The sequence below is a fragment of the Python bivittatus genome, unplaced genomic scaffold, assembly GCF_059951505.1.
Source record: "Python bivittatus isolate LINGU-HERP-01145 unplaced genomic scaffold, Pbiv_v1 ctg000220_np1212, whole genome shotgun sequence".
Classification (NCBI taxonomy): Eukaryota; Metazoa; Chordata; class Lepidosauria; order Squamata; family Pythonidae; genus Python; species Python bivittatus.
In genome coordinates this window covers 41,434,907-41,457,757 of record NW_028277048.1, presented here as the reverse complement: position 1 = coordinate 41,457,757, position 22,851 = coordinate 41,434,907, and the positions used below count along the sequence as shown (strand labels likewise).

The 22,851-nt window shown below is 40.0% G+C and overlaps 3 protein-coding genes across 8 annotated transcripts; 1 reads left to right on the top strand and 2 right to left on the bottom strand.

Annotated features, from left to right (window-relative positions):
* Positions 1–5,946: 5,946 nt before the first annotated feature.
* NPB (neuropeptide B) lies at positions 5,947–7,371 on the bottom strand. The gene is made up of 2 exons (XM_007427782.3): positions 6,986–7,371; positions 5,947–6,237 (listed from the first exon to the last, which is right to left on the bottom strand). The coding sequence occupies exons 1-2, from the start codon at positions 7,253–7,255 to the stop codon at positions 6,109–6,111; spliced, it is 399 nt and encodes a 132-aa protein (XP_007427844.3). The 5' UTR covers positions 7,256–7,371; the 3' UTR covers positions 5,947–6,108.
* Positions 7,372–10,377: 3,006 nt separating this feature from the next.
* On the bottom strand, positions 10,378–22,819 carry ANAPC11 (anaphase promoting complex subunit 11). Of its 6 annotated transcripts, none has more exons than XM_025166395.2 (4): positions 22,688–22,819; positions 18,274–18,453; positions 11,138–11,277; positions 10,378–11,051 (listed from the first exon to the last, which is right to left on the bottom strand). In XM_025166395.2, the coding sequence occupies exons 3-4, from the start codon at positions 11,244–11,246 to the stop codon at positions 10,906–10,908; spliced, it is 255 nt and encodes an 84-aa protein (XP_025022163.1). In that variant the 5' UTR covers positions 11,247–11,277; positions 18,274–18,453; positions 22,688–22,819; the 3' UTR covers positions 10,378–10,905. The 6 variants fall into 6 exon arrangements, with proteins under 6 accessions (XP_025022163.1, XP_015743483.1, XP_087994553.1 ...); XM_015887997.3 differs by lacking the exons at positions 18,274–18,453; positions 22,688–22,819 and adding exons at positions 14,444–14,475; positions 14,832–14,904; XM_088138427.1 differs by lacking the exon at positions 22,688–22,819 and having other exon boundaries at positions 18,274–18,459.
* ALYREF (Aly/REF export factor) lies at positions 15,037–20,615 on the top strand. The gene is made up of 6 exons (XM_007427783.3): positions 15,037–15,317; positions 15,635–15,766; positions 16,832–16,979; positions 17,373–17,436; positions 18,676–18,847; positions 19,835–20,615. The coding sequence occupies exons 1-6, from the start codon at positions 15,087–15,089 to the stop codon at positions 19,847–19,849; spliced, it is 762 nt and encodes a 253-aa protein (XP_007427845.1). The 5' UTR covers positions 15,037–15,086; the 3' UTR covers positions 19,850–20,615.
* Positions 22,820–22,851: the final 32 nt, after the last annotated feature.

Below are 22,851 nucleotides of genomic sequence, written 5' to 3'. Positions count from 1 at the left end.
GAGACAATCAAGGGTCTTTAAAATGTTTTTGAGAGTAAGTTTTTTTTTTCCCCTTGTGCCTTCAAGTCAGTCTTGACTCCTGATGACTGCCTGGGCAGGTCCCTGTGGTTTTCTTGGCAAGATTTTCGGAAGTGGTTTGTCATTGCCTGCTTCCTAGGCCTGAGAAACTGACTGGCCCAAGGTCATCCAGCCTTAGGCAGGAGTAGGACTCATGGTCTCCTAGTTTCTAGTCTGGTGCCTTAACCACACCACCAAACTGGCTCTTTTTGAGGCATTAATAAATGGAATCTATGGAGGTATAGAAGTACCCTACATATTTTTTCTCCGTTATTTTTTAAATCCATTTTAGTCAGTGGGCCATTGAATGAGAATGTATGGAGAAATCCAAAATGCTAAAAAAACTATCGGGATTATATTTTAACTTACTAGTTTTATTGGCTCAAATAGAAAGTATTGATCCACCTGGGCATTTCAAGTACTGAACTATGCTTTGGCTGGAGTCCCTTCCATGAGTGGGGCTCAGAATACCACCCCATAAGACCCTGCTCTACCTCCCCTTGTTCTCCCTTTCATATCATTCTCTACATTTCAATTACAGTATAAGGGTTAGGGTTAGGCAAGGGCTCCTAAACAGAAGGGCTCTGAAAGATGGAAGGAGGTATATTATATCCTCCTCCACCAGCTTCTTATTTCAACCCATATTCCCACCTGGCCACCAGTCTCACATCTGGAAATTACTAAATTAATTAATCCATTAAGACACAGGAAAGCCTCTTGCAGTGAGCTGATTCCCTTGAATTGCTGAAAAGTAACCATCAGTCGGTAGATTCCCCCTCTGGCTTCTCTATTACCACATTGGCATTCATACATTCCAGAGGTCTATAGATTGGAATTGTTCTAGTACTGTCCTTCTTCTTGCAGTGGAACATGTCTTGAACATATATTAGATAAAAGCAAATGTGATACAATTGTAAAAAAGTCTCTTGAAAATTATAGAAATAGATCCATTGATCTAGATCCTAGATACTGATCTTGATGCAATGATCTAAATCAGTGTTGTTATGAGAACCTACCTCTGCTGTTTCAGATGGATGTCTACCTAGGGGGATAACTCATAAGAATTTAATCTCAAGCATAGAGGGTTATTTTAGGTGAGCACAAAGAAAAGGTTAAGTGAGCTTTGGTAAGATTAAGCTCTTGCAAAACAAATTTGATAGAAAAAAAAAAGATCAAAATGAAAACCAGTATAATGTGAAGCTTCTTCTTATGAATTTGATTCAGCTCTCTCTAAACATAAATGATAAGTGACATCAAGATATTAAGATCTGGTTTGGGTTAGAAGGAACTTACACAATGGTAACTGTCTTGGGGGGCAACTTTTGCTCTCTATAAAGTCACTTGAAAGAGAGAGAAAGAGAGATCCTTAAGCTGAGCTCAAATTCTAGTAATTGCACCCCTTTAGGTTTTTTGGCAGCATTACATAAATGATTTGCCATTGCCTTCTTCCAGGATGATATTGAGTTCTTACAACTATTTTGTAAAGTTTTTACTTCTTGGGACAGTGGTACATTATTGATAAACTTCACCTACCTTTGTATATTAAGCTCCAGGGTCTGCAGAGACAGGTTTATGAATAGACTGAGGCAGAAAAAGAACTGCATTCTCTTACCCATCTCTAGCATCATTCGTACAACTTTTTACTTTATATAGCTAGTATGAATATGCTTCTATTTGTTTTTTTCTAGGAATCATTCAGGACTCTTTTCAGGATGAACATAATTAATCTCTTTTTGGGATCCTATTTTACTTCTGAGGAGCCATTCAAGACTCATCAAGAGGAATTATCAAAGACACAGAAGTAACATGTCCCTAATTAATATCTTCTTCTTGGTACTAGTCAGCACATTGGTACTACATATCCTATTTTTTTCCTAAGTGTTATAGTCGATAGTTGGATAGCAAAGGGAAATATACCCTTGGATAACAGAATGATACATAAACAAAGTTATAACATGGACCTTGATTTCTTTTCTGTCTGTAACAATGGGGAGTATCTCTAGCATCCTAAAAGCATACACTGTATATAAAGGACTATAACTTTCTATAATCTTTCTTTTAAACTTAGACCTAGACTTCCTTTTCATTTGCAAAATAGACTCTTGAACTCTTCCTTGGAAAGCTCCACTTTCAGTCCAGCATTTCCCTTGTCATTAAACAAATTCATTGCTTTAAAATACAGAAAAAGATCCCATCTCCCCAGAGAAACCAGATTAACTCCTGGGCTAGAAGCTTAGATCACTGCTTTTACTTAGATTTTTCTTAGAATTTCTTCACTGTATTTAAGCAATTGCTTTACCATTACAGCAATTTAATTTCTATCTCTCACTAGTCCTTGCACTCTATTCCATTCAAAAGCAACTATAGGTAACTACTGGGTATTCCTTTTGAAATGTTGGGGAAAAAGCCCGTTGGTTTTCTCATCTTCTTGTTGACCTCCATTCCTGGCAATGCTTCTTCTCTGAGCAGCTCTTGTCACTTCTAATTATTCTGCAGATACTACTAGTTCTGCTTGACAGCATTCCTTAAGCTGTAGAATTTATCCTTCTTACTAAATAGTTTATTTCAACACATGGTGGTGATGATGATGATGATTAAATCAGATCATCTATTTTATGTGTCTGTAATTTTGAAGGGGGGGCTGTACATGAACCTAACTATTTTAAGTTCAGACAGCCCCACTTTATATGGCAAACACTACCTATGTGTACCTTCCACAACGAACACATTTATAATGTGGATACCTTTAACAATCAACTGAAAAGTTGCTTATTCGTGTTACTGTAGTGTTTAAAACTATGGTTGTATTAACCACACTTTACAGATTTGCTACACAAAACCTGGTGTATGTGGAGCAGCTGCACTTGCCCCACAGAATGTGGAACTGCCCAGTGACTGTGAAAATTGCAAATGCATCTCCCATACAGGTAGCTGTGGTTGACTGAGAACTCTGCTGAGTCCCAGGTAAACCTGGGGATATCTTTACATCATGTATAAAGCCTGGATGAGTTATTATCAAAGTAATCAAACAGGACAAGGTCCTTTAATCAGAACCAGTCCCGTGAAAGATGGGTTCAAAGCAAACCATATTCCGCTCAATATTATCTTGTGTGTCTCTTAATGGTTCTCATGGAAGTGAGGTTGTTCTCATCACCTCAACTGTAATATTGTTGTGTCTCTTTCCTTGGACCATCATGTAGCCTTCCCTTCCTTAAGCTGATCCTCTTGTGTTGGATTCTGATTCCCATAATCTCTCTGCTACCAGAGTCTTGGCAGACTCCACTACCACAGTTGATGGCAGTTGTACTGAATCCAGTTGGGGGATAATAGTACAGTGCCTGAGGTGCCAAATGAGGGGGTATTTCTTTGGGACAGGATTGTCTTCTTAGCGTCATTGGGCATCTTTCTGAAAGTATCATGTTTGCCAGGTGAGAAAAGGAAGGTTTTAGTGAATTGGTTGGGGGACAGAGGTCATCTTATATTTGCTGCTCATTATAAAAGAAGCTACTGAAGAGAAAAGCACTGAGCTGCATTGAGGTGCATAAAAACATTAGATGCCTTTGAAACCTGGCTGAAAGACTGAACTGCTGCTTAGAGAGTCTCTGTTTTCTTCTGCCCAACACCTGCCTCTCATCCCCATGCAATTCTTTCCCCTTTTTTTCCCCTTTCCTTTCCCAGTTTGATTATTCCTCCATCCTGTTTTTTTTTTTAACTGTTTCTGCTGAAAGGAGGAAGGGGAGTACACGCATGAACTGCTGTTCTTGTTTGTGAGAATTCTTTGCATGGGGGAGAGAGGTGGGTTAATGCAGATGGAGATCTGCCCTTACCTATTTTACAGGCAATTTGTACCCTTAGTGCTATGCTAGGGAAGAGAGTCTATTCTGTATCACTCTGTTTTGTATATTTCACCACCAGAATGACTGTTATACTCACACATTTAAAATTCCTATATTTTACTGGTGGAATTATTTTTCACTAACTCAGAGTCATCTTTAAAATGTCTGTTTTGAAAATCAGCTGTGTGAAGCCCAGCATCTGCTACTCATGGGGAGATTTTAGTATTTAATCTGACAATATGTACATTTCACTTTTGTTTATCTGTTCCTTTCATTCCCCCTCCCCTCAAACTTTTTTAGATTTCTTCTGAAACCTACTTTCACCATTCTGAGCAATTTTCTCTTACTCTGCAGAGCATCCAGTGAACACTATACCTCTTATTTTAGTCATGCAGAGGAGGGATATGAATTTTCTTCCACTTCAAAATCGTAACAGGATGAAAGCAGGACGTATTTTTCAATTTATTTTTACCTTTGCATTTATTTCTTTGAATAATCAGCTTTTTCTATCATGAGAATGTGGGAAATTCTTTTTAACAGCAGTAGTGTTTTCCCATTATGCTGTGAAACTGAGTATGGCATCAGAAATGCATTCCTAGTATAAAAGGTCTATATCCTCTGACAAACTTTTCTGAGGAACAAAAACCAAATGCTGTAAAGGATTCAGTTCCTATTTTTGAATCAACATACTGGCACACGGTAACAAAGGTTACAATCTATCCAGGATTGTTATAATTTTCCATTATGCAAAGACCTAGCTTTCTAGAGAAGACTCTAATGTTGGGAAAGATGGAAGGAAAGAGAAGAGGACAACCAGCAAGTAGCAACGTAGATGGACTCAGCTACAGTGGTAATGGGTACACCATTGCAAGACCTGAAAGACCAGGTTAGGGATAGATTGTCATAGAGAAAATCGATACTGTCGCTAAGAGTCGACACCAGCTTGATGGTATATCATCAGTCAATCATAATTTTCAGTTAAATGTACTGACTAAATATACTTACTACATTTGTACAGTACTTTGCTAAGTTCTGTTTATTTAGGAAGTGTTTCACTGTATTCTTTCTAGTAAGGCTTACTCCTAAGTTAATATATGACCAAGATTTCAGCCTAAATTGCCTTCACATTCTGGTAGAACCTTTGGAACCTATTTGACCCAATGAAACATTGAGAAAATTTTACATTCCTGTTTTTGTGATGTACTCTAGTTCCCCAGGTTTGCACCATAACATCATAACAGTGTGAAAAAGTAGCAAGCTTTGCCTATGGTAAGCTTCCTGTATTAGGAAGGAGCTGGGAAGTCAAAGGGATTGCTCTAGAAGTCCAGCTGATGTAAGGCACTTTTTCAGAGCTTTTAGAGATCAGAAGCTCAGCCACTGTGCTTCCAAAGAGAAGCCAAACACTGTAGTATTCTGTAGGACACATGGGATAGAGATGGTGAACCCCCCTCTCCTTCTCCCATTATGAGAGCAAGAAGGAGAATCAAAGCTCATTGCAGAATACTTACTTTGCCTGCAGGATGCCCCATTTGATTTGCTTCTGTCACTGAAAAGAATCCGCTCACAAGTATTTCATAGAAAGGTTTCTTTCAAAATCAAGAATACATCTGCATCCTTGCAAGAAGTTACTGGGCTGTTCTTAAATTACACAGGTTTATTTAGGGGTGGGGGGAAGAGTTTCTGCTCTGGCCAAATTCCACCAAACTGTTCTCCCGCTTCAGAGAATGAAGGAGTGGGTGAGCAAATCAGGGGAAAAACTTTGATTATACCACTACCTGTGTTCAAGTGTGTGTGTGTGTGGGGGGGAGACAGGGGAGGGGGGATTGCCAGTAGAACAGAGCATGGCACCCTGCAGCCGGACTGCTGTGAATTTGTTTGCTGGGAAGTGAGCTCCACAGACTACAACTGGGCAAATGTGCACAAGGATTTTAGCCTCAAAGTGAACTTTAACTCCTCTCTGTTTTCTGAGACCCACTCTTCCTGCAGATGCTTCGGACTCCTGGAGCTGAGTTTTTTTTTTTTTTTAAAGACATGGATGGGCACTGGAGCCTTTTAAAACACATTTATTAACAGATGCAGAAAAAATAAAATCATGTTCCTCACCCACCCCCAAATCCAACTGCCTTTGACACAGAGAGTAAATCCATCTCTTGCCTGCCTGTCGCGCTTCCAGGTGCCTCCATAAATGTTATAGGGAAGGGCACCTGCTCAAGGCTCATGGGCTAGTGCAGTCAGTGGGGTCCAAAGAGACGGTGACATCCGCCTTGCACTGAATGATGCTGGGCACACCAGGCAGTAGCTGGCAGCTTTGCAGCTCTGGAGCCACCTCCTTCACACACACTGCCTGGAGAAAAGACAAAAGAGACAGAAATGAAAGAAAAGTGCAACAGAGCAGGCACCCACCTGCGCCTCCTTTCCCCAGGGAATATGTCCTATGGACCTCTTGTGTAATAGGTTCCTTGGGGAGGAGAATCGGCTTGTATGAGATGGTCTCCCTGGGCTTTTAGCAATTCTACTGGCGCTCTGACAGCCACTTTGGCTGAAAGTAAGCCCCACTGAACTGAACTGAATTTACTTCTGGAGAAGTACACATTGCATTGTGGTGCAATATGAATAATAGTACATATGCTTGATACAGCTACATTTTTCTTGTTCATAATTTCCATTGGTACCAATTTCCTATGTTGTTTCCATTTTTGGATGGCTCTCCAGGGAATTAGGAATGGACAGACTATAGTACAGATTACAATATAATAAAATGCAATGCAGGGCTAACAGCACAGTTACCAATAGAAGAGAATATATGTAGCTCAGGGTTGAACTGTGGAAGAAAAGTTGTTTTTTCTGCAAGAAAACCACCGAGCTCAGAGAACCCCAAGGACTCCATAGCACAGTTAGCATAAAGTTCGATGCGTCAAGCACGTTTCTTATAACAAATGCAATACCCAACAGCTAGGGCATCAGAAGATTCATTGCGCGAGACCAAACCCAACTCGACGGTCCCCTCCTCACCGTCGGGGGCCCCTGAGCATCCTCCCTCCTCTCCCCCGAGGAGCTCTTCGTCCCGTTCCCGAAGCCCTACAACTTCTTACCATGTTGCGCAGCCCGCTAGAACTCTGCCGCGACTCGGACATCGCGAGAGAGGCGGCGGCGGGGCCGCCCTCGGCACTACTGTCAGCGATGCTGTTGTCGTCGGAGCGCCGCATGTAAGGCGAACGGCGGATGCCGGAGAGAAGCCCCGACGCTCTGCCCACGGAGTAGTAGCTGGGGCCGGCCGCCTGCTTATACCACGCCTCGGCGGGCGGGCTGAGCAGCACGGCCAGGGCGAGGCAGAGCAGCGCCAGGGCGGCCGGTCTGCGCATGTTGCGAGAGGCTGGCAGCAGCTGGGCTGATGGTCGCCATCAGCGGCTCCTTTTATAAGACCAGGGGCGCAGGAGCGGGGACCAGTCGCCCGGCTCGGAGCGGGCGGGGGGGACGCGCGCCGCGCCACACACGTGACCCGGCGGTCTCTTCACCAGGCAGCGCCCTGCCCTGCCCTGCTTCTTCAGCCGCCAGCAGGGAGGGCGGCTCGACGCCGGGTTTCCCCGTCGGGACTTGCCTTAGCCCGCTGACGGCCCCCGCTGCGCGGACTCGCCTCGCGAGTTGAAGCTCGATGCGTTGTGGGGCTCCACACACCCGCCTCCCGTTTCTCCTTCGGCCGGGAGAAACAGACTCAAACTCGGCTCGCCCCTCCGTCAAACAAGGACGAGAGCAGAGTTAAGGTTCCCTGGTGGCGGAGAAGAAGCGCGAGGGAGCCCCCTCAGCGACTGAAGTCGCAGCAAACACCCGTAGCTCACTGAACCCCGTGAGTCACGGAATCCCATGTTCTTTTCTGGACTTGCAGACACTGAAACATCATATCACAAGAAGAGCTGTAGCTGGCTAGTGAGAACACGGTCTGGGATTATGTGTGTTTTATTTATTTTTCATATTCCCACATGTAAACAGTTCACACTTTTAAAATCTTCAGGTATGTTTACAAGAGGTTTTGTGGTTAGGGGGGGCGAATTGAACTGCTGCCAGGCCTTGTCCAGCATTGTGTCTGTCTGCCATATCTACAATGTTCTGCTGCCTGTTATACTGTAATCCCTTGATTCTGGGCTGGGCAACCATTCCTTGCTAAAACAGGATGGTGAGTCTTTCAACTTCAGCAGAAAAAACGTTTTGTTTTGTTTTTTTAAGTAGGCGGCTTCACAGCTGTAGTAAAATGCTGATCAATTAACAAGTAGAATATAAATCAGGAGTCCTGGTAGCACCTTCTCCAACTAACAAATTTTATTAAAAGGCATAATCTTCCGTGAGCTGCAGCTCACTTCATCATTTCAGCGCATGAAAAATGAATGCCTTTTTTAAAAAAAATGTTAGTTGGAAAATCAGATTCCTGATTTTTTGCTACCATACACAGCTCTCCCACAAATACAATATGGTGTTTGATGCTGCCCTCTTATGGTATCTGGCTCATCTAAAAGATTCCTAATCCAGTTTACTTTTAATCCAATAACCCATGTATCAACTATGGTATACAGTGTGGGTACTTGTATGATGTTATGGTCTAAACCAGAAATTCAAGCCCTCCAGATACGTTGAGCTGTAATTCGCATCATGAGGAAACTTACCTGGAGCAATTTCAGTATTACATACATACAGGAGTATGTAATTAATTTATTTTCTCAAAAAAGCAGGCACCCAACTGAGTGTGTATGGATGTACACAAACACACACAATTGGGTGCCTGTTACTTTTTCGAGCCAACTCTTGCCTTGCCATTTTCTAGCTGAAAAATAATGATTTCACTACTTTTCTTGCTTGCTGTTGAGGACAGGTAATCTCTTAAACTTCAAATCAGTCTTAGTGGCAGCATTAGGAATATCTCAAGAGGATCATAACACTACTGTTGTCAGTGGTTTAGGGCTCAAGGCATTAAGTGCTAGTATTTGCAAGTTTGATTTGAACTTCAGCTACAGGAAAGAATTCATTCATTCATTCTAATCCATGGACACCCAGAGCATCCTATAAAACCCTCATTTTTAAGAGGATTTTAAACAATAGATCAAAATAAAGTAACAACATGAAACAAATTACACTTGCAATAAACTTGCACCAAAGACACATCAATTCATACTAATAGCAGGAGGCTTCCCTTTTCCTAAAAATTCCCTTCCTCAAGCCCTTTGCAATAGCCAGATTTTAAGGGTTCCTGGAATGCTAACAGGGAAGGGGGCTGTGTGTGTGTGTGTGCGCGTGCATGTGTATTTAGCCATCAAAGGGTGTACCATAACAGTGTTAAGCCTTAGCAAAACTTCACACATTTATTGTTCCTTTACCCCAACACTCAAATGTTCTGCTACAATAGGAAGCATGCCCTTAGAGCTCCCTTCTCCAAATTGTAGTCCCTGACAAGAATATCTTCCTTAGTGTTGTCTGAACCACGCCAGTTAAAGCTTATGTAACAAACTATGATTAAGCAAAACATAGCTTGGTAGAAATGTATGGAGCCAAGCAGTAACTCCTATGGAAAGCAGAAGAGCAGCTAAGCTAAAAGATATCTCTTACAGCTAGAAATAAAATGGAGGCAAGTACAAGAGTAGAGTTTATGTTTTAATTAAAATTTGCTCAGTTTAGAAGTTTGGGGAACACTGAGGAAGAGCGTACTTTAACCATAGTCAATTGTAGTGATCTGTTGTCTTACAAGACTCTGGTGTCATGCTTTGTGGCAAAAAGGCACAATTCTCCAGTCTGGGGAAGACTCTGGAGATCATCAAAGGTGGCAGTTCTCACAGATGCAGAATTTCTCCTTAATGGCGGTATTTACTCTTCAGTTAGCATCACTTTTTCATTTGGATACCATAAAGGAGCTCCAATTACACACTGAAGGCAGGGGTGGTATAGACAGCAATGGTTGGGCACCCAAATCGGGATGAAACACCAAAAACAGCTGGTTTGTAGGCTGCATGGCTACAAAGCTAAGCTAGTGTGGGAATCTTTTGCCATAAAAAATAATGATCCGTTTGACTGAAAAATTATCATGAATATGTCACGTCTCACTGTGTAACTGTCAAGAGCGTTGGCAATAGAGCTGCACTCCTGGCTATAACCAAACTTGAAGAATCACAATCTGGATGGAAACAGGCAAGGAGCACTACAAGGAATGACTCAAATGATTTATTGGAACCATCCCGTGTGCAAGTGGTTTCCTTTATATTGTGGGCAAGTACTTGGCAATCAACGCTGTCTGATATTACAGCCTTTTCAGAACAAACATATTACATTGCAGGCGAAGTGTGCAGCAAAATGCTGGCCCAAGCCTGAGTTGTGCACTCCTTGCCAACGTTTGGTCTTGGATCTAAATCAAAAGTTTACATATATTAGCAGAACTGTTTTTCCTGTTCTGGACAAGTCAGTCCCATATTGTGAAGTTAAAATTGAGGGCTAAAGCTACAAAGGGTCAAGAACCAAGAATTTTTATTTGTACACTGAAACAAGGCATCAGTAATACACATCACAAGAAAAGTGAGATTTAGGTATTCTATGTTGCAGTGGAAAATACACATTTAACAGTATTTAAAACAATAGTCTTAATCATTAATACAGCTGAGGCACATATCTTGCACAAATCAAATTTATTACATTCCAGTCAATTACTAAGATTGAAACTGGATGTTTACTTGCTTGTAGCCTTCATACTAAAATAGCCATCACTCTGTTCATATTTTATAGATTTTGAAAGCTCAGCTCTTACTATACCACATATTAGGACAACATCTCCACATGGGATAATGGTATTGAGAAAACATAGTAATATACAGTAACAGTTTTCTTCTCCTTGATTCTATCTTGATATTAGCAATTGTGGGAACTCAAAAGGTATGTATAATGTTCAGGGGATGGAAGAGGATGAAATCTCAACAAGCTTTATGGGTTCATGAGATCCAAAGGAAGCTGGTGGAGAAGAGGGAGAGAAGTTTTGCCATGGTCACTCTTTGAACTTCCACTCCTGTCGGCACATTGGACAGTGCTGTTGAACTTGTTGAGAATTAAGCCACTTCAGTATGCAGTGCATGTGGAAACAGTGTGAACACTGTCCCCACACAAGAGGACAATCATCTCCAGGCACCTTACCTGCAAAACACAAGTGTTAATAGGGCAAAGTCAGAGGAATATGCAGTTCAAGAAGACTATCACAGGACGAAAAGATTAATACTTACAGTCTGGGCAGCATCCATTAAAAGCCATTCGACAAATGCCACAGTTCTCATCATTAGCAACCCAGAGCCAAGAGGCAACTCCATGCCAGCTCTTGATTTTCACCTTCATTGTATCCAGACTACTACAGTCAGAATAGTATCTGAGGGGGAGGGAAAAAAATAAGAGGTTAATTGCAACTTTTTTTTTTGCTGCTCTTTCTACAGTTCCTTCAAGTATGCAAATTTGTTATTCAGAATTGCATATTCTTTACAGAGCTTTATAATTCTTCAGAGGTTCTGTGCCATTACTTTTACTAAGTCATCCACTGTATTTATGATTAAAAGGTGGCATAAAGAAGATGTGGATAAGTTCTCACTTGGCAGAAGTCCCTGGGACAATTCTTAGATTCCATAAAACTCCAACATCTCTTTTAAGGAAGACCTCTTTTAGAGATAGAGAAAAAAAACTTAAAAGTTGCCAAATAAGATGTAAGTGAAGCTTATATTGGGGAAAGAATTAAAATAGGAAATCTATCTCAACTGATACATATAATTTTTTTAAAAATCATTTTTTAAAAAATCATGTACAGCAGAGATGGCTGTATACAGTAATCACTCTTTTACCATAACGTCCTAAACTACTAAGTTTTATTTTTATGTAAAACATTACAGCAAAGTGGAGTCCTTGGGGTTCTCTGAGCTTGGTTGTTTTCTTGCAGATATTTAGTTACCCAGCTAGGTAACATCTTCAGTGCTAGATGAGAGTGGGGTTTGCTCTGTTTACTATTCAGTAACTTGCCCTGTTAGTGTTGGTGGGGGTGTTTTCTCCTTGGTAGTTCCTTGATTAGGCTATTGTTAACTGCTTGATTGGATATCAGGTGTTAATCTCCACTTATCTAGGTGTTAATTGCTAATGAGGTGGTCTTCTGGTCTTGTCTTTTAAATAGTGTGTAGATGTTTATCTCTATGTGTCTGTTGATGGCTGACTTGTCTGAATACCAAGCTTTCAGGAATTCCCTTGTGTTTTGGGAAACTATAGTTGTGTCCATATGTTGTGAGATTAAGGAGTTTTCATCATGTCTTCTGACTGCTAGTCAGTGTTCATGGATGTGCTCTGCTAACTTTCTGCCTGTCTGTCCTACATAGTGGCTATTACAGTCCTTACACTGTATGTTGTAGATGACTCGTTTTTTCTTGGGCTACTTTTGGTTTACTTAAGATGTTTTGAAGGACTTTAGTTGGTTTGCTTGCTACAGAGATGCCATATGGTTGTAATAGTCTGTTGGTTGTTTCTGAGATGTTTCTGATGTATGGCAGTATTATCCTTTTCATAGCTTGTGTTGATTGTGCTGTAGTAGGTGGAGTGGTCAGGCACTTTTTGATAAAGTTACGTGGATGTCCATTTTGCTGGGAGATGTTATGTAGATGATCTGTTTCCTTTTTCTGCTGTTCTGGGTTGCTGGAGTGCATTTGTATTTGTTTGAATAATGTTCTCACACAGCTCCTCTTGTGGGAGGTTGGATTGTTACTTTGGAAATGGAGTACTTGGTTAGTGTGGGTTGTTTTTCGATTGACCTGAGTTTCTAATTTGCCACAATTTCCTCTGCTGAAGTGGATATCCAGGAAGGGTAGTGTGTTGTTTTCTTCTTCTCTAGTGAATATTACTCCTTTGAAGAATAATATTCTCTTCTATTGATATTACAGCAAAGATCTGCTATGCTATTGGATTCTATTGGCAAATAAGTAGCAACTCCTAGTTAGATATACTCATTAGTTGAAAAGTAACCAAAATTAAAACATTACAAAACCAGGGAACATGTTTTAAATTTAACCTGTTTTCCTTGAAACTGGATGCTTAAGAAAACAGCATCGGAGAATAGAAAATGAAGTTGCTTTAGGTATTAATTACATTCTTAAAAAATTAAGCATTTTAGAAAAGATTATAAACCATGAAACATGAAAAACATATAAGAATAAAAGCGTAAAATATAATAGAATTATTACATTTACTAAAATGTAATGGAGGTTAGAGTTTTTCACTATATCCTTGGTTAATTATAAAGTTACAACATATATCACTTATTAAAGGACAATCTAAAAGTTGTAATTAAGCTTCAAACTAAAAATACCAGGTTAACACAATATAAACCACTAACTAAAATTATAGGCTAGAACAGATTAGGTCAACACTTAGGAATCTAATTTCTTATAAAATTGAAGTATAAACTCTATAAACTCTGAAACACCCAAGTTTAGGATGTGGTAGAAATCCACAGAGTAAATGATAATCTAAGAAAAGTTCCAGTTTTACTTTTCAAATGAGAGGTTATTTTGGACTTTGAAACATAGCCCCATAACTTAATTAGACATTCTTCAAGGAAAGGATCGAACATCCTTTCCAATAAGAAACATAATATCCTTACTGGTTAGTATAAACAAAGTTAGTTCAGTATACTTTGAAGGAATGTATGGTTTAGTTAAATTTAATAAAAATGTGTCTTGTCACAGAGGGAATTCAACTTTTAAAATTTGTTTTATTCTAATATACACTGCTTTCCAAAATTGTTGAGCTTTACTGCATTGTCCTTAAATATGAAAAAAAACATCCAACTTGCGCATTGCACTTCCAACAGTTTTTAGAAAATTATTAATTTTAGCAATTAAGACTGGAATAACATAGCAATGATAAAACATCTTGTACCAATTTTCTCTGAGTATAATATTTGGAGTAAATTTAATATTTAGCCATTGAAATTCCCATTCTTGCATCTCTGTTACAGTATCCAAATTTGGCATCCATTTAATCATGTAATCTTTGACCTATCTATCTCCAAGTCCTATTTCACTAACAGTTTATAAATTAAGCCCAATGACTGTTCAAAGTTGCATTTTGTAATTTTTGAAGGTATTAAATTCTAATTTGCCTTTCCACCAAAACTGATATGGCAAAAAAGCCTCTGCCTACAGTTTGTAAACCTTAAATTGCAGTAATTATGCAGTATGAAAACTTGAGACATAGCCAAATACGAAAATAATCATATCATTAATACTATTAAAAATTGTTTGATTCTCCAGTACTAACTAGAATACTCAGACAGAAAAACGAGGCAGGTTTTTCGTTAATTACTAGCTTTGTTACAGTAAGCAATTACATTTTTCTTTACTCACTCCAATATGGCAAACTTAAGACCAAGATTTTTAATTAAACCCCACCTTCGGCGGGAGGGGGGGTCATTTTTCCCTTTCTTTTCTCCTATTTAATCAGATGAAACATTCCGGGAAATTCAAAAGTTGGGTAATGTTTCCGTAGCATTGCCTTGCTATTACCTTTGGATTGTTTATAACACTTTATTTCGGCACTAGAAAAAAACAAGGGAGGCAACGGATGAACAAGTAAATGCAGTTTTGCAAGCGGGTTGAATACCGGCGGATTGAGTTCACTGAAAGAAGGGTCGCAAAGTGCAAACACTTCATACTAGCTGAGCTCGCACAACACGCTAATCCCTGGTTTATCTAATTAAGTTGCAAATTTACAAACGTAAGGCTAACACGTGACTAGGGAGTTAGTGATTCAGGAGCCCCTGCGAATACCACCTACATTTCTTTCCCCCCCCCCAAAACTAGCCTCCAGCTACAAGAGAGCTCCACCCCCAGCGCCTCTCCCCAAGCGGCCGCCGCCCAGCCCCTTTACAAGTACTGTTCCCTCCGCACCAACCTTCGCGCCCAAACTCAACTCTTCTCAACAACCACAACGGAGGTCCCGCCCCCACGAACCACCCCCACTTCTATGCAGGCTCAGCTCCTATAAAGCCTTGCCAAGTAAAGGCGGCCTTCGCTTTCTTTCGCGAAACCAAGCTTGCATGTGTCCGCTCTTTCCATCTCTCGTCTCTTGATCCTGCCTTATCCGCTTCCGCTCCCCGGTATAGCGCGGCCGGAAGTGTAGGCCCAGGAGCCGGAGGGAGCCGCCATCATGGGCGACAAAATGGATATGTCTTTGGACGATATTATCAAGCTGAACAGGAGTCAGCGAGGCGGAGGCGGCCGGGCCGGCGGTGGCCGAGGCCGGGGAAGAGGAGCTACGGGTCGAGGTGGCGGAGCTGGGCGAGGCGGAGCCGGGCGCGCAGGTGGAGGCGGCCCCGTCCGGAACAGAGCCGCTCTGTCCCGGGGAGGCGGCAGGAACAGGCCCGCGCCCTACAGCCGGGTAGGAGGCTGAGCATGTGGGCCGTAGGACCTTTTTGTGAGGTCCTTCCGTCGAATAATGGGCATGATCAAGACATAGTTGCGGCGTTTTAAACTTTAACGGGGAAGCAGTATGGACCGAGATTCTCCGGCGTCTTTAGAGAGGGACGCTCTCGGTTGGGATTTGCGGCGTGGTTCGGTACCCGGGTGTATTTAGGGTTAGTTTAGACCATATATTTGGGAAAGAAACAGAAATGAAAAGGTTGACTGAATAGAAAAGACCGGGGGTTGTCTTTGGAGAGGTTGGGTTATACTGATTGGAACTCATTCTCTTTACAGCCAAAACAACTCCCTGAAAAATGGCAACATGATCTGTTTGATAGTGGCTTTGGTCCTGGCGCTGGCGTGGAAACGGGTGGAAAGCTCCTTGTCTCTAATCTGGATTTTGGTGTTTCGGATGCAGACATACAAGTATGTTTTATGTTTGTTCTTAATAAAGGATCCAGGATAGTACGTAAATGGAGTTAACCATGTCACTTGCTATAGTTCTCATTTATTTTTTAACAATACTATGATCATTTTAGTCTTGCAAATTTTTTATGGCAGAGAATCTGATTCCAGTATTGGCCTGTAGCGTTATTAGCCATAATATCCAATGTAAATATATTTTGAAAGTTATAGCATATGATTTTAAAAAAAACACTGGCTTGTTATAAAATGCTTGTGCAATACTATTTTACTGTAAAGCAACTTTCATGTACATTTGAACTTCATGGAAATTTAGTTTCAGGGAGTATGTTTCATCTTTTAAGTGAACCTTTATTTTGGATGACCTATTCATATTGTTGAATACTCTGTTGGTTTGTTCCTGAAATTGGAAAGACTAAAAGGTAACTTGTATCGAATTCAAATGGAGCAACTGTTCTTCATTGAGAAACTATGGATGTGTGCTTACTGCTTCCTCTCTAGACCAAATCCTAGGACACAGAATTCTAGGAGACTGGTGATTAGAATATTGGATGGGGAAGGTTCAGGTTCAAATCCACATTAGACTGTTGAGCTCATAAAGGGACTTTGGTCAGTCACTCTATCTCAGCCCATCCTCACAGAGTTGAAACATCTACAAAACAGGCCTTGTATGTAAGTTACCTTTATCTCCTTTGGAGGAAAGTTGATGTAAATGGAAGAAATCAGTAAATAAATAGTTTGACATGAATACTATGGGCAGTTTTTTAGTGTCTTAAAATTACTAACCTTGCTGGCTAAATATTCACTGATTTATTGGAAGACTTATATTGATTGGGAGGTGATATTATTTCTTAATCTTTAAATATAAATTGAAGTGGAAAAAGGCAACTTTAGTATGAGGACTGTTTTATAGACAAAAGATAAGAGCAAAATGACTTGGTGCAGGGGGATATAGTATCCTCTCTTTTAATCTGATTTATAGATATATTTCTAGGCTGCTCTGGATAATTTTAATAATATATCTGAGGATGGTAACAGGATCTTAATCTTGCCTTTCCACTTTTCCAGGAGCTTTTTGCAGAATTTGGGACACTGAAGAAGGCAGCAGTACACTATGATCGCTCTGGACGTAGTCTAGGTACTGCAGATGTTCATTTTGAGAGGAAAGCAGATGCTTTGAAGGCTATGAAACAATACAATGGCGTTCCCTTGGATGGTATGTATGTACTTGCTAATCACATGGATAAGGGGTGATCTGACATGGTTTTGGTGATAAGCCAACTACATGTATGTAAGGATTCTCCTGAAGTGACAAGGAACTACATTTAGGGCAAGTACATGGAATACGATATAAGGGAGTAGTGGGCTAGTAAAGGAGTGTCCCATGCTTCATTCCCTCTCTGTGTGCCCAGCATAGAAATCAAGATGGCTGCTAGAAGAAGGAGACCTTTCTCTACTCAGCACAGAAATATAGTGATGTGCTTGGGGAAAGAGAGTTCTCCATCTTCCCTGCATGGGTCTTTCCCTGACCATTCCCTATTAGCATTTTTTGGGCTAGGCATCTTTTTTTTCAGTTGTTTTCATGGACATTAATTCTTTTCGTTCTTAGGACGTCCCATGAACATTCAGCTGGTTACATCACAGATAGATACACAGAGGAGACCAATACAGAGGTAGGAAACTTACCTTGATTTTCATTTGTTTAGTTAAGATTGACTGTGCTGTAGCCCACAGTGTTCAGGACTTTGTGTGTGACAGCACCTGTATATTACTACAGAGAATGGTGGGACTCTGCTCTATTACCCATATAGAAAATCTAAAGCTTGAATTTTTAACTTAAAGTGTGGTATAATCATACGTAGGCGGTTCTTGCACAACAATTTGGGATGGCTAAGCATGTTATGTGGACCACAGTAACATTGTTTTAACAAATGAAGCGGGGGGAAGCTTACAACATGATTATTCCTCACTCATAGACTGTTCAATTAGTTTTGTATATATATTTTCATCTTACAGTATACTTGATTTGTTTTTCTTTAAATTAGTTGCCTAACTTTAGAAGAAGAAAAGGGAAAATAAATTTACAAAATAGAATAAACAGACCAAATTTCTAAGTAACTGTTTAGTCATGAATCTCAGTATTAATGCTTTGTTCAAATATAGAAAGGGGTCAGGTTTTTCAGCTCACTGTATATTTGCAGAGAATAAGTTCTATTCTGGTAATACTAACCGTTTTGTGGTTGTAAGAACATGCAATAACCGTTGTTATTTTCCACACCATTGATATTATGCAAGTATTTACTGCCTCTCTGTATCTTTGAATTTTTAACTTCATAATCTAAAACTGTTTATAATTAAGAGTTGTAGACTTACTATTTTATACCCTATTAAATCCTCTATAAGTAGAAGGCAGTTCTGAAACACTCCGAGTTGCAGACCATAACTAGATTTCAGAAATAATTTTAAATGTGTATAATGCCAGTTTGTACCTTTTTCCAAATAATACTTACATTGCAGCTGCTCAAGTAGCCAAAATTGATATCTGATCTTATATTCTTCATATTGCAGCTCTGCTCCCCAATGAAAAGATTTTTCTATTTCCAAATATAGATTCCCTCATACTGTTGATCATGATGAAAAGGGTCAAACCAAAGTAGGCCTATATATTGTGTATCACATCTCTCTGGTACCTAAAATAGAGGGTAGATAAATTCCATATTTTCTAAAGTAATTGTATTCAAAGGCCCTCCAATTTATAAGAGGCATTAGATATGCTGATTCACTTTTATGATTCCTAAATCATGGTCTTTAGTACAGCATACTCTTACATTAGCCTCTAGACTGTGATGTATCTTGCATTTTCTCTTGTGGATAACTAAGTGCCTCTAATTCAGTATTTCTTTTGATGTTAGTGTAAATAGAGGAGGTATGACAAGAAACCGTGGTGGCTCAGGTGGCTTTGGCAGTGGCAACAGACGAGGCAGTCGTGGCAATAGGGGCAGGGGCAGAGGTGCTGGTAGGAGTTCCAAACAGCAACTCTCTGCAGAAGAATTGGATGCACAATTGGATGCTTATAATGCTAGGGTAAGTAATGGTAAATTGAAGAAGGCTGAGGCAGAATGTTGCCCTGATGGCTGAATTGGCATGTACTTGTACAATTCACGTAACTTTGCAGCAATGTTTACGTTGAACAGTTGATTGGCACATATGCTTTCAGTTGCTTGTACATTCCTCCTAGGTATGAAAACCACCCTAGAGGCAGTCCTGACAACACTAGTTAATTACAATTCTAGTTGTATGATCTGATAATGGTTTAGACCCATTTAAATTAACACAGAAGAACATGTGATGAAATATAAAAGAAATTAAGTTCTATAATAGCAATTCTAAATTCTATATACTTTTCATGAATATGTCCAGACATATTTTGCCTTTTTAAATTGCTATTCTGATTGGGTCAGATTTGGTAAACTGCTGCATTTTATGCTACCTTCAAACATTATTTGGAACTAGAATTTTACTGGTGTGTGTGTGCACATGTGTATGCATGCAAGAATGTGTATCCTTGCATACTTATCTGCATGGCCATGGCACTTGTGAAATACATTACAAAATCAAAATCATGGGCTATTAAAAATAAGCAGCCTCAATCAGTTATCCCCATTGTTATAGAATGATGATCCCTGAAAATTAGCATGTATTAAATGGTCAGCAATCCTGTATTTAAATGGAGATAGGTTCAAGTCAGATATTTATGCATACATATATAGGGAAAGAATTCTACATCTTTTTAAATGACTTCTCGGGTGAAAACCTAGAATTTGGGGATTGTGCTCCTCCAACTACTTTAGAGCTGAAATTGAAAAGTATTGTGAAAAAAATCCTTTCCTGGGCCTGAACCTACCTTGAAATACTTCATGGCAAAGTATGTAACAGTGTTTATTAATGCTGAATACAGTAATACCAGATTGATCTTTGCCACTGGAGACTCACCATGCTTAGCCTGTTTCTTTCTTAAATTTTTAACTTAATTGCTAGCAGCCAAGTAATTGTCTTTTCCTTTCTGCCCAGATGGACACCAGTTAAATCTGACGATGCATCACGTGCATGGGAAGGACTGCAGACATCTCATTCCATGCTCCCTAGCGGGAGGGAAAGGGTGTATGGCGGCGGCTACTAATATCAAGAATGGAATTTGTTTTACTTTTATGTTTTGGAATAGGTTTTAAACTCATGTAAAGGTTTCTTTCTTTTTTTTTTTTTTTAATTCTGAAACAGATCTGTTTTGTACTGAGTTATTTTTGGGAAAAATTTTACTGGTTGCCTGTTGGGCCAAGGTGGCTTTTTCACTTTGGCAGTAATAAAATAGAAATGTGTCTAGAGCTGTAAATGTCTGCTTCATGTTGCAGCTGGAGCCTAGCCTTGGGGCTGCAAAAGCAAAGCTGAATAGGGGGAGCAGACTGCCTGCTAGCCCCTAGCTAAATAGTTGGTGCTGATTGTCCTTCCCAAGAGGAGGGATTCTGTTCTCAGGTCTCCCTCCTCCACTCTGCTCCAGAAGGGATTTGTAAACTGTGCATCCCACCATCTTCTATGTGCTGACTCTCCTCCTTTGGTCTGTGCTAAAGCCACCATTGTGACTACTTTTGCAGGGAGGTGATGGTCTCTGGTGAAGTAGTTTGACCTTGGAGGTCATGGGGAGGGAGTAAATTTCTTGTTAAAGTCGTTTTGTATTTAACACTTGATTCCAAAGTTCAGTGCTGGTCCCACCTCAGTATTTTTACTGTAAAATAGTTGCTGTGAAAATTCAGTGACACCAACATGCCAAGTAAAGATTTAGTCTTTCAACTTGTAATTCCCTATTGAATTCTTATTTCAAGTAAATCTAAAGGCATTTGTAATGGTCTATGCTCAAACTTATTATATAATGAATTAAGGCTATTTCTAGATTTTGTGAATTGGTGTGGAATGGAGTAAATGTCACATTAATGTGTCAAGTGAACACTATCATCTTTGATGGGTGGGACATCTAAGGGGATACTGTAGTGGCACTCAAGAGACCTCTCTCTTCTAGCATCCTCAACATTTTCTCTGTTCAAACTAAAAAGCATTAATGTCTGCCTGGTTACTGATGCATTGTCCCTTCAACACCACAACATCCTAATGCTGAAATTAGAATGCATCAGTAATTTGAAAAAGTGGATATAGCAGGATGCCAAAGTTATGCAGGAGTAACAGCCAATTTGGAAGATCCTTGATGGTTATTTAATATTCTGAACAAAAATTACTCTTACATAGCAATCAAACAAGTATATGTAGCTGCTAGATGCTGTCAGGGGAAAATAGTGATACATGACAATTCATTTTTGTATAACTAATCTTCATATACATAACAGTAAATATTTGGGGAAAATGGTCAGATGTAAACACCTCACATTAGCTCTAATTAAGGCATATAAAGATAGAAAGCTTAACTTCATACACTTGAAAGATGAATTAGTGTAGATGAACTAATGACAAAATGCATCCATATAAAATAGAAGTAGCGCTGCCATTTGTACTTAATTTCAACTTAAAGTCCACGTAATGTGAAATTCATAGTTTTGTATACTGAGGCAACATTATGTACTTTTCATAATCATGCAGATACACTACATCAGTACGAAATGCTCACTGTTCTAAATGAGAGCTCTTCTAATGTAATCAAAAGCTATTGAAATTAGCACACAGGCTTGAAACTTAATTACTATGGTATTATAATGCAGAGAGGAACATGTAATCCTCTGGACATTATTGGGCTACAGTTCCCAGCCACATAGCTAATGATGAGAGTTAACAGTTCAGCAGCATCAGAAGCCCACAAGTTTCCCATCTTTGTAAAGAAAACAGCTAATATGAGAGTCCTAGTTCCTGTTTTGAAATTCTATTGGGATTAACCATTGCGTTTAATTCTGTTGATTGGGTATTTTGCTAGGGGAATGAAGAAAGCATAATACTTCAGGAATTCATGATAGGGCATGTACATATATTTAATTCAGAAAAACTATGAAAAAGCTGCCCTTGAATGATCAGATTATACAATATGTTCTATGGTAAAATATGTAACATGCAGAAACTCTGTGGAATAGAGAATTTTGTGAAAAGTGATTTGTATCTAATTGTGATTAAACCCACAATTAGAATGCAACTATAGTATGCTAGAATTTTTCCGACTTTGTTATCAAATTGGCCAAATTGGTGTTAAGTCAGCTATGTGTCAACGTAAATCAAGACAACAACCGTAGTACTCAGTTGCTTTAAGTAGGAATTACAGTATAGCACCAACGCTACAACTATCAACAATATGGTTTTCGGGTTTTCAGGGTAGTCTGCCATAGTGTTTTTCTGTTCAGTTGCTATTACATTATAACTGGTCTTGTGCAATGGTGTTTCGTATCAAACTAAAAACGATAGCAAGATGAGCTAAACCAAAACAGATAATCTGACTACACAACAAATAAACGTCACAGTGGTCCTATACAGGATTACACAGTGGTTCTTTGCCCCTCCCTCTCCTTTAATGCCTAAATCAAGTGCACAGGATTATGGCCTCAATGAATATCAGAGGGGGGGCGCTCGCCATTTACATTGGAATTTGCAAGAGCTGCTGTAGTCTTTGCTTACATTTAGGAAGTAAAGCCTGGAAAGGGATGGACTGCAGCTTTGGGTTAATAGTCTCGACGCCCTCCCCACCCCCGTGAAAGATAACTAGTTTTGTTCAGTCTAATGTGCCGAAGAAAGAACAGCTAAATTGGGTAGCTATCAAGAGCATTAGTTTTGAAGTCCCTGGAGAAATCGTTGGGCAAAGCTTTGCTGCTAGTGCGAAAATGTTCGGCAGGCAAAGCTGGAATCAACTCATAGAAGGCGCGTCGCGACCTCGAGCTCTACCTGCAGACCTCCTGCTCTCTTCCACACAATGGGAGCGCGTGATCGCCCTGCGCATTAGGAACCGAAAGTCCGCCAATACCACCCCAAGATGGCTGCCAGATGAGGAGAGCGACTCTTCCTCGTTTCCCCCACTTTCTCCACCCAAAAGAAGGCGTCACAAGGAT

Bases quoted from the DNA above. Each gene is read 5' to 3' on its own strand.
- NPB (XM_007427782.3), bottom strand. From the start codon at position 7,255: ATGCGCAGACCGGCCGCCCTGGCGCTGCTCTGCCTCGCCCTGGCCGTG. The intron at 6,238-6,985 runs GTAAGAAGTTGT...TCTTTTCTCCAG, and splicing joins CTAGCGGGCTGCGCAACATG to GCAGTGTGTGTGAAGGAGGT.
- ANAPC11 (XM_025166395.2), bottom strand. From the start codon at position 11,246: ATGAAGGTGAAAATCAAGAGCTGGCATGGAGTTGCCTCTTGGCTCTGG. The intron at 11,052-11,137 runs GTAAGTATTAAT...TGTGTTTTGCAG, and splicing joins TAATGGATGCTGCCCAGACT to GTAAGGTGCCTGGAGATGAT.
- ALYREF (XM_007427783.3), top strand. From the start codon at position 15,087: ATGGGCGACAAAATGGATATGTCTTTGGACGATATTATCAAGCTGAAC. The intron at 15,767-16,831 runs GTATGTTTTATG...CCACTTTTCCAG, and splicing joins TTTCGGATGCAGACATACAA to GAGCTTTTTGCAGAATTTGG. The intron at 17,437-18,675 runs GTAGGAAACTTA...TTTTGATGTTAG, and splicing joins CAGAGGAGACCAATACAGAG to TGTAAATAGAGGAGGTATGA.